This window comes from Carassius auratus, chromosome 21, assembly GCF_003368295.1.
Source record: "Carassius auratus strain Wakin chromosome 21, ASM336829v1, whole genome shotgun sequence".
Classification (NCBI taxonomy): Eukaryota; Metazoa; Chordata; class Actinopteri; order Cypriniformes; family Cyprinidae; genus Carassius; species Carassius auratus.
The window spans coordinates 15217648-15229051 of NC_039263.1; the positions used below are offsets into that span (position 1 = coordinate 15217648).

Sequence of the window (11404 nt, forward strand, 5' to 3'; positions counted from 1 at the left end):
TTCAGCTGTTTTGTCATATTTAAAGTGTCTGAGGAAGATTTTTTTTTTTGATGTGTTACATTTAAAAGGTTTCGAATGTGTTAGGAAAAGTAACGGGAAAAGGGGTTTGTTTTGAAACAAACATTCCTCTTTTTCCTGAATCTGCTTTTGTATTTCCTTTAAAGGGTGGGATTTCCTGTCGAGACTTTGACTTTCCATTGTTTGTTCCTTTTTGCCTCTTAGGATTTTAATGTTTAGTGTTCTTTCACTCGCACTGTCTTAGCAAATATACAAATTTAAATTAGGATAATATCAAATAAATAACAAAATAATTCTGTATTATAAAACAAATAAATAGATATATACACACACAAACATTCAAAAGTTTGAGGTTGGTGTGATTTAAAAAAAAAGAAAATGTTTTTATGTTTTTAAAGAAGCTTCCTATGCTCACAGGACTGTATCAGTGAAATATTGTGAAATATTTTCTATTTTAATATATATTAAATTAATTTATTATTTCCTGTGACTGCAAAGCTGAGTTTTCAGCAGCCGTTACTCTTCAGTGTCACATGATCCTTTTTTCATATGCTGATTTTGGTATCAAGAAGTTAAAATGTTTTTCTTAAAACCATAATTTTTTTTTCAGAAATCTTTTTAGAAAGTTCAAAAGAACAGCATTTATTTATTTTATTTATATATGTGGTGTCTCTGTGTGTGTGTGTGTACACTACCTTGAATGATTTTTTTATGATTTTTTTACAGGATTTTCTTCTGCTCATCAAGGCTGCATTTATTTTTCAAACATACAGGGGAAAATTATATTGCGAAATATTATTATGATGTAAAATTATCTTTTTCTATTATAATATACATTAAAATCTAATTGATTCCAGTGATGCAAAGCTGAATTTTCAGCATCATTACTCCAGTCTTCAGTGTCACATGATCCTTCAGAAATCATTCTAATATGCTGATTTATTATCAGTACTGGAATCTGTTGTGCTGCTTAATATTGTTTTGGAATCTGTGATATCTTTTTTTTCAGGATTCTTTGATGAATAAAAAGTTAAAAAGAAGAGCATGTATTTATGATAGAAATCTTTTCTAACAATATACACTACCGTTCCAAAGTTTGGGGGTCAATCAATTATTATTCTTGCTTTTTTTTAAGCAATTGAAACATTTATTCAGCAAGGATGTGTTAAATTGATAATTTTCCTGTCTCCTCTCAACTGTCTCTTTCATTAAAAATGGCAAAAAGCCCCAACCTGAAACAGCAATGAACAATACATTTCAGTTTTGTGGAATACTGCCTGTTCCTGTTTGCTGTCTCATATGTGGACACCTTTTCTTCTGTCTTGATTTTGAATGAAGTGTTTTGGAAATCTTACCCTTCATATGTCCTCTAACCGAAGCTGGAATACAGCACCTGCCACCTCTGGGAAAGTGTTCATTGACATACACTCCAGCAGTAATTGTGAACCACAGAACTACATTTTTACAATTTTAGGTCTGTTTGACAATTGTTGCTAGTGTGAACAAGACTCAAGAAAGCCAGGGATTTTTTTTTGGATGTACCATTTTCTCTTGAGAATTACATATGTCTGAGCTGCGTTCTTGAGTTTAAATCTTTGTATCTTGCCTGCTGTGAAGACGGCCACTTGAGAATCTGCATTCAGCTGGCTGGATTACATTGGACTTTCTAGAATCTCTTCTTTTGACGGTGCATCTGCCTCTGATTATGGTTGAGCGGCTGAGAAATATTCAGAATAGTATAGATCTCAAACTGAATAACTAGAGCTTGTAGGTCTGATTAGGAAAGTTCACCTGAAGTGGTCTCGGTGTCCCACTTTTTTTAACCTACTTTCAGTTATTTTGTCAGATTTTTCAAAACTGTAAATATAAAAAATATTACTGAAGTATGTTTTTTTAGGTTACAACTGTTTAAGTCTTTCTGAATTCCTTTGTTTGATTTGATGTGTCCCTTGCCTTTTCTGTACACTGAAAAAAGTCAGCAAACAAGAAACAATCTTCAGAAACTGCTTGTAAACTTCACAAATAAGCGAAAAAAGGCAAGTAACACTAAACTTTTTGAAATAGAAGGACTGAAATTGTATTTTCTTGTTAAAATACTCCAGTTATCTTTCTAGTATATTTACAACTTCAAAAAATCATTTTACATTGTAATTATTTGTGAAAGTTACAAGCAATCTATGAGTGAAAACTGTTTCAAAGTAAATATTATACATCACACTACCAAATTATTAAGCTACAAGTATGTGCTTAATGTTTTATTAATCATATTTCAACTAGAGTTCTATTGGATCCCTGTGTAAATGTAGCTCTTTTCCTCACATAAAATAATTGGATGGATTTAGAAGATTTGGAATATATCCTTGTGGACTATTTCTGATGTTTATTTGGCACGTTTAGAGCTTGACAGACCAAGTCATGCTCTCTTTGGCTGAGAAGGTTTATTTGTTATCGATTTAGTTTCAAACTGTCTCTGTATATCTGTTCTTGCAGAGCTGTAACCCAAAATAGACAATAATGGACCTCACCGATGTTTGTTGAGTGATCGGCAGTGGTTCCTCAGCAGGGTTCTGGAGATTTCTCATTGTTAATAAATAGCTGTGGATCCTCAGGTCGCCATCACGCCAGCTGTGGGTGTACACGTGGGCTCTGTGTATTGTCCTAGGCCTTTGATCAGATAATTGCACCTCAGACCCAGAGTTTGAAACATCTGAGTGTCGCTATGGTGACCAGCATCACTGTGTCCGCTCTGTTGAGTGGCTTTTAGTGATTCAGACACAACTGGATGGCAGGGCTGCTGTAGCAACTTTTGAAATTATACAATCATTGCGCCGGGGTGTAAATTTCGTCTAACAGTTAGCTTAGAGCGGGGGTTACATTACATTATGTAGACATTACTGTCTGTCCCAGTGTTGCCAACTCTGCAGTTTTCCCATAGAATTGGGCTTTTTTCACTGTTGCTGCAGGTTGTTTTTTTTTATGTCCGCGCTGCGGGTTGAAGTGACCCCAATAATGTTATTTTAGCACCCGGAACGCAATTTTTCCCCCCCTCGAAATGTGGTTCGTTTGGGATAGTTTTGAGTAGCTATTGAGCAGGTTTTGTTGTGAACACTTGGCAACCCTTTCCGTTAAACAGGTAAAGTTATTATTACTAACATAGCGGAGTCGTCGAAAAATACATTGCCATCATGTATTAAAGATAAAATAATCACTTTATTCAATGTTTAAGTGAATAAAATAGCTGACAACCTTACTTACTGGAGTTCATCAACTATTGACGTCTCTCTCACCGGACTTGTCTCTCTCTCTCTCTCTGTGTGTGTGTGTGTGTGTGTGTGTGTGTGTGTGTAGGTGATGTAAAAGAGCAAAGCTGGCATTTGGGCCAAAGCACTGTGAGGCAAGGGGCAGACTAAAAATCTTTCTAAACTTAAAATGCATTTTTGGCCCGTTTGTGTTGTTTTACACAAGTATTTAAAGTATAAAGCATTTTTATTTACAATACAGAGCATGGTTTTTAATCTTATTTTAGTGTTCTTGCCTCCCACCACCCCCCACCCAGGGATTTACGCCTAGTGCAATCCTCCAAAAAATTTTATAATAATAATTCCTTATAGAGTTGCTAAAGATTTTGAGTTTGAACTCACAAGTATGTAGCCCAGTTGCCTGTTTTATTGACTTTTCACATTTTAATTTCCAGCACTGATGGAACAAACAGACAATTATGTTTCAACAAGAATTCATCAGTTGACATAAACAGTGCCAGCTGGGGATCTGTTAATATAATTCATTGGAACAATTTGCACTGGCACATTCCTGTTCATGTAAAAGCCTTGAGATTTAATAAAGTCTTTATTTGAGGAATAAAGAGATATGTGCGGTGGAGCATCTTGTTGAAAACATTCTTTTATGAAGGGAGTTGTTAAGAGGATCTTTCGGCCTCTCTGTTGCTTCTTTGTATCCATTGTTTCACGCAGGGTTTCCACAGGGGATGAAGGTGCAAGTCAGGATTAATGGGTTTTAAAGTGCCTGGCAAAGAGGTAAAGTATAAAGACGCATTTAAATGATGGACTGAAAGTGACGCATCAATAAATGTATAGCTGTCTCTTGAGAAATTAACACTTCCTGTGATTAGCTTTTTGAAATCCTTTATCTTAAATGTGGTCATGTGCCATCAGACATAGTAAAAAAAATTAATAGGTTTACATTTATATTATTCATATTGATACTTATATAATCCAAGTCAATGTTATGAACATATCTTTACAGGCGTCAAATGATCAAGGTGACAATTCACATAAGATGTCCTTTGATTTTTTTTTCTTGCTGTTGCTTATTTGATAGACAGCTTTAAATATAATATGAATTAATACAATTTCTATTTAATTATTTAATTCAATTATTCTTTGAGAATTGCACAAGTTGTTGTTCTCATTCATAAACATTAGTATTTATCATTTTTGGTCTGTGCATATGATTAGTTAAAAAAAACCAACAGAAGGACAAGGACACAAGGTAAATGTACAGTGGGACTTTTTATTTTTTACATCATGGACATGATCTTTGTTTGTCATGGACATGACATAAACATTTGCAGTACACATTATGTAAAATGACATCATAACATATACATCTGATACATAAAATCAGGATGGATCATGTATATTTATAGTGTTACTACAGAGCAAGTTTGGAGTGCTGTTGAAATACACCACTATTGTTTTTCTGAGCAATCAATAGGCCTACTGGATAAACTCGTTTTTCTGACAGTTAAAACTGAAAAGAGGGTACGTTTATGGTCTGCAAAAATGACATTTAATGATTTTCTTGAAGGCGCTCTGAAAGTCTTTATTGAAGTACGCGTAAATGATGGGGTTCAAAAGCGAGTTTGAATACCCGAGCCAATTAATGACGTCGATGAGCCACAAAGGCATATCACAAGACGGACAAAAAGGCAGCACGATTGCTTTGATGAAGAATGGCAACCAACACACAATGAAAGTGCCCATTATAATGCCCAGCGTCTTCACTGTCTTGCGCTCGCGCGCCAAGGCGAGCTTCCTCTTCGCCTCGGTGTTCTTCTCGTGTTTGTTCTCGAACAGAGGGACAGAGTTTGGCGTGTTGGGAAGAGGCATGTTGTTTTTGGAGTTGCTGTGAACCTCGATGATCTCCAAAGACTCACCGTCTTCCGCGTGCTTCACCGCGCCGTTTACGCACGCGTTGGGCTTGGGTTCGACTGCGCTTTTCCAGTTTTTGCCCAGCTCTCCGTTCGCTCGCTTAAAAAGCGCAGGTGACACAGTCAAACATTTCACCCTCTTCTTCTCGGGCTTTCGAACGGTTTTGCGAATGCGAAATCTCGCCGCTTTGAATATGCGTCCGTACAAGACCAGCATGAGAATCAGAGGGATGTAAAACGCGCAAAAGGTGGAATAAATGGTGTACCATGGGTCGTGGCTGATCATGCAAGCTTCAGGATTGGCCATGTCTTCTGCTTTACTCTTAGGTTGAGATTTCATGATCAACATGGGTGGAATTGATATCGAAAAGCCGACAAACCAGGTAACGGTGATTAAAAGAGCGGCACGTTTTAATGTCCTTTTCTTCATGTAGTCTATTGGGTTGGTGATCGCCCAGTATCTATCCAAAGCGATTGCGCACAGGTGCAGAATTGAAGATGTGCAACATAAAATGTCTAAAGAAATAAAAATATCACAAGTTACCTGTCCAAGCGTCCACTTGTCTAAAACTTGGTAAAGAGCTGCCATTGGCAACACAAGCACCGACACCATGAGGTCCGTCACAGCAAGTGATCCGATCAGGTAGTTTGCAACATTCTGCAGCGATCTTTCCAAAGCAATAGCCGCCACAACACACGCGTTTCCAAATATGGAACATAGAATGAGCGCGCCGATCAGCAAAGACGTGGAGATCTGATAACTTAGTGGAACCTTCACAGGTAAAGTCACATTGTCGAGCTGCTGATTTAACCCACTGTCGTTCTGAAAAGATAAGAACGTGTCGTTGTTTTCTTCCATGTCGCGTAGAGCGTAAAATTAGCAGAACCTCATTAAACAGCACTACTCCATTCAGAGGAGCTCAAACACTTGAAGGCGATGCCAGCCATCAACATTGTTACTGACGACTTGTGACGACGCGGCTCCATTTATATCAGCAGTGACTCTAGACGTCAGTTACCTACGCAGGTGTACCGGGTGGGCTCGGCATAGAAAATGCACGCGCGTTTTTCCAGAATTTCTTCCAGTGAGATCCATCCATCCTCATCATCCGATTTGTAGCAACAAACTATTGAAGCAATTCCAACATTTGAATGCTTGAACGATGCTTTTTAAGACGGGGTCCAATTCCCTCAATTTCCAAAGGAGTGAACTTTTTCTTTAGAAAGCAACTTTTTTTTGCTTTCGTAAAGCTTGTTTTCGATCCGCTCGGCACCGACACCCGTCGAGCTGAAAATTGTATTGGTGCTGCTGCCACCTGCTGTAGCGCGTCTGCTGCTGAGAAAACAACGTTTGGCCCAAACACCTCTCCTTCATCCAGACCCCTGAGTAGCCTATTCAGTGTTGGGAAGGTTACTTTGGAAATGTTACGTAATAGGTTACAGATTACAGGTTACCCTATTTGAAATGTAATAATGTGTAGGCTAGTTATATATTTCAATTAGATTTTATTAATGTAACTGATTACATTTGATTACTTTTTGATTAGCCTACATTTCAACATTTCTAAACTTAATCATTTTGAGACATTTAGAGCACGCAGGGTTAATTTTACAAAGCTACTGTCAGACTTTCAAAATCCTTCTTCCCTTGATTTAAGATGATTATTTAATTCTATAACATCCGCACAAAATCAGACTTTAGCACCTCTTTTAACTTTGAGATCAGGATTTAAAATCAAGGTATGATACTGTTTTTGAAACCCAGTATGTGTAGGTATGACAGGAAACACTGCATCTAACATTGCCTTGGAAAAAAACTCTTAGTCTAATCTTTAAAAAAAGTCAATACATAATAATCCAAATAGGAAATTAAACAGTTATCAAATAAGCATCTGTCCTATTTTGTGTCCTAAACTGCTGAAATAATGGTGTCTATTATTTGAGAAAAGTCACTCCAATTTGGGAAATAAATCAATATGTGTGTGTGAAAATATTAGGCTTTACTGTAATTTAATTCTCAGTAGCTGTGAGATTACAGTTAGGATTAAGTCAGCTAAAATGGGCCACATTTTGGTTAATGACTTTCACACTCAAACTATGCACAATATCAAATTTTTTTCTGAGATATTTTTTATAAATTAGCATGGGTCTCTTATAATATATATATATATATATATATATATATATATATATATATATATATATATATATATATATATCATTACAGACTATATAAAGTTGAAAAAGCATAATAGGACCCCTTTAACATTAATTATATTTTAAAGACTGTTTTGTATTTGTATGGATACATAGGCTATTATAAACATAGCCTATATGTGTGTGGTGTGTGTGTGTGCGTGCGTGTGCCATAGATGGTAAAACAAAGTTATTCAAACAATTCAATAGTCAAAACATATATAGGCTATTGGGGCTAAAGATGTGAAGTCGCAATCGCCTGAGGAAGTAACAAAACGCCGCTCCAGCGCATTTAACTTACACCACAAATATACCACAAGCAGTTGTGTTTTAAAGCATTTTTCGATTGGAATTTTCCATGTTCCTATAGGTCTCTCTTCAACATTTTTATGCATTCGTCTGCTTTAGGTTAGGACATTTTGATTGATTTAATAAATGAATGAGTAACATTATGAACGAAATAGATTCATTATTGTGTACTTACGGTATTTACGCCTGTTCCGAGGCTTTTTCCCCTCTGCGGCTTCCGTAGCGAATTCAATTGCACTTCGAGTGGTTAGTACAGAGCCAGTTTGTTGTTTTAGCCTTTTAGCCAAACAACTTTAGGTGCTCTTCTGAAATCCCGTCGAGGAAAATGGCTAGCTCTTTCGTGGTATGCTATTTTTTTGGTACATACGTAACCAAATGTTTAACTGAGACAAACAGGAAGTATTTACATAACAATGACTGTAAAAAACACCGGACAGTACAGGAACTAATACTGTAGATTTTTCATTAAGAACACTAACTTACACTGTTTAAATATCCGTAAAAACTTGACGAGAAAATTAGTGCGAGTTTAGATAGTTAATACAGTGATTCTTGCTGTGTTGTAATAATTTTAATGTTGTTTGTGGCAAGAGATTGTACTGGCCTGTTTTATGCTCAAGCATTAAGTTTTCTAATGTGCAAAAAAAATTATGAAGACATACAAAGATGACAACATATTACACTACTTAAGAACAATAAACTATTTATGCATGCATTATATTGTGTGTAATACTAATCTACCTAGGGATTTGTACAGTAATAAATCATGGTTTTCTAATGCACATTTCAATCAGACTGAAGAACAAGATCAATCGGGGACACTAGAAGATCCAACAAACCTTCGCTGCAGAAAGTGCCGTAGATGTTTAATAGACTCGACCAGCCTCCTGAAGGTGGGAGACTTATGATCTAAAACTTATAATATGTTGTCTTTGAAAGGTAACTGCAGTATGTTGGGAAAGGTTTAAGATTTTCATTCATGTAAAAGTGACATTGCTTTATAATAATACAGGCAGTAACATCAAGCGAGACTGCAGCCACATGCAATGTGTGGCATTTGAATGTTGAAAATTTGCCAGATTGGATTTTGGCAAGTGTTGATCAGGTAGTTCTCATTTCTTTGTTTTTAATTAATGCAATTGGGCTTTTGATTTCTGAAAATTATCAGTTCTGATAAAATGTGCATTTCTTGCAGGCCAGTTGGGACAGTGGGGAAATTAAACTGTCAGAATTGTGGAGCTCGCTTAGGAGGCTTTAATTTTGTAAAGTGCTGTAAATGCTCCTGTGGATGTGATACAACTGTACATCTCAGTAAAAGTCGTGTTGATCAGGATCTAAAACCTCCAGTTCTTCTGACAAGACTAGGAAGGACTAGAGAACATACCGTGAGGAGGAAGGAGGAGGTGGAGGCTCTCCCTCAGACAATAAGCTCAGGTCCCTCTCCTTCCTCAACCCTCAGCTTTTCCTGTACTGTGTCCCATGTAGCCTCTGCTGAAAGTGAACTTGAGGTTGAGTCAACTGAAGAACCACAGATTCTTGAGACTGTTGAGAGAGGCACAGATGTTTCTTTGCCTTCTGAACTGCCACCACAGCTGTCAGATTATCAGGAGAGCTTAGAAGTAAGGCATGTGGGTTCTGCTTCCCAGAGTAGAAGCTCTCTGGAAAGAGCTGTGAATCCAGAGGAGGTCAGACTCCGAGTGATGGAGGAGCCATCAGGAAGCATCTCACCCAACCTAGAGGCAAAGCTCTCCAAAAGAGAGAAAAACCGCCTGAAAAGCCTAAGAAGGAAGCAGAGGAAGAAGGAGAATTGGATTCAGAGACAGCAGGAAGCAAAAGATCTGGTGAGATATTTTAAAGTTGTGAGTGGTGCTGACTCATTTTGTTCTTATTTGTGAACTAAATCAATTTGGCTTCCCTTCAGGATGTTCATTTAGATTTAATTGAATTGCAATCACAGACATTTATAACAATCACACATAACTTATAGTCCAAAAATAAATAATTTTGAATAATTATGGCTATTTATACCCTGATATGCATTTCTTCTGAAATGATCAGACATTTTTCTTTACACAGACATTATACATTTTATAAAGGTTTTAAATTTGGCAAACAACACTACACATTGTCCAACAGCACTCTACATTATCAACGTTAAAGTTTGTGAGATTGCAATACTTTACATAATGTCAACTCCATAATTATTGGCAGCCTGCTTAAATATGAATGAAAAATGAAGATATCAAATATATGGATGATTAAATGGATAATTAAAACTGACTTTTTACACTGACAGATGTTATAAGTTTCATTTCATTTTAAAGGCCCATTTACATCAAGAATGATATTTATAAAAATAAATATAACAACAGCTACTTTGCATAATAACTCACTGTTTATGTTCTGAAAGTGATTGCAATGACATCATTCCTTTGTGACATTATTGTTATAGCTGTGGTGTGGACTTCCCTATTCTTATATAATTCAAATGATTATTATAACTTTATTGTTATTGTTACATTTAAGTATTTGGCATATCTAAAGTGACTTGCACTGCATTCAGTGTATACATTTATTTCAGAACCCATGACTTTGGCAATTTCTAGCTCAATGCTCTACTGTTGGAGCTGCAGGAAAATTATAGTTATTGGGGTGAATACGGCTTTTTTTGTTGTTGTTTTTGCCACATTTGATTTACAATTCTGCATCCTATTTGCTTCCTCAATTCTGAATGGTACACAGCTCTATATTGTTAAATCTACGAGGAGTCAGATAAGCCATAAATATGTGAGCTATTAAAAAAAAGGATCTGTGTTGTGCTGAAAAGAGTTCTCGCAAAATGTCAATAATAGATTTGTGGATCAGGACAGGCATAAATCCGAATAATAAGCTGCTGCAAGATCTGAGGATCTTAATACGCCATTCCAGTTACAGTGGCTGTTGCAGCAGGTGTCATTTTATTGGAGAATTGTTTTTTTCCCCCTTAAACATAATGTATCAGTTCTTCATTCATATTTTATGTGTTATTTCTACCTATCAGGCTATGAAGTGGGACTTAACAGGCAGCGATGATGAAGAAAGGGAGGGATACACATGTGCCGTGTGTTTAGAGGTATATTACAGCCCTTACAAGTGCCATCCTTGCAGTCATGTGTTCTGTGAGCCCTGTTTGAGAACTCTAGCTAAGAACAGGCCAAGCAATACCCCCTGTCCCCTCTGTAGGACCCTTATATCCCATGTGCTCTTTCAGGAAGGTTAGTGGAACAAATAAACTCCATTTTTTGTCATATCGTTTGCAAGAACTTTATCTAACCACCTGATCAACCTTTTGTTTCAGAGCTCAATCAAACTACAAAGACTTGCTTTCCAAAAGTGTATCATTCAAGACATGAGACCTTTCAGAAGACCAACTATTCTAAATGGCCCCTGCCCAACTGTCCAAAGCGTTTCCGCATCTTTTGGGGTTTGTTATATGTCATTTGCAATGCCATTTGTCTTCAGGACACTAGGCGTTAAAAAGTTTGCACATTTATTTCATTTTTTTTTTTTTCAGGAATACAGAGACATGGCGGCCCTGCCAGTCGCTGGCAGTTTCCCCACAGAGCATTTGGCCTGGATGCACTGGATCTGGGAGACATGTGGGGCTGGCCATTTGACATTGACTTTGTGATCATCTCTATCTACTCTCTTCACTGGGTGATGGCGTTCATC

General features: G+C 36.8%; 1 protein-coding gene and 1 pseudogene across 1 annotated transcript; one reads left to right on the forward strand and one right to left on the reverse strand.

The window, feature by feature from the left end:
- Positions 1 to 4464: 4464 nt before the first annotated feature.
- Positions 4465 to 6884, reverse strand: LOC113038643 (5-hydroxytryptamine receptor 1A-beta). The gene has a single exon (XM_026196235.1). The coding sequence runs from the start codon at positions 6045 to 6047 to the stop codon at positions 4806 to 4808; it is 1242 nt and encodes a 413-aa protein (XP_026052020.1). The 5' UTR covers positions 6048 to 6884; the 3' UTR covers positions 4465 to 4805.
- A 1078-nt stretch (positions 6885 to 7962) lies between these two features.
- Positions 7963 to 11404, forward strand: LOC113038112 (E3 ubiquitin-protein ligase RNF180-like; annotated as a pseudogene).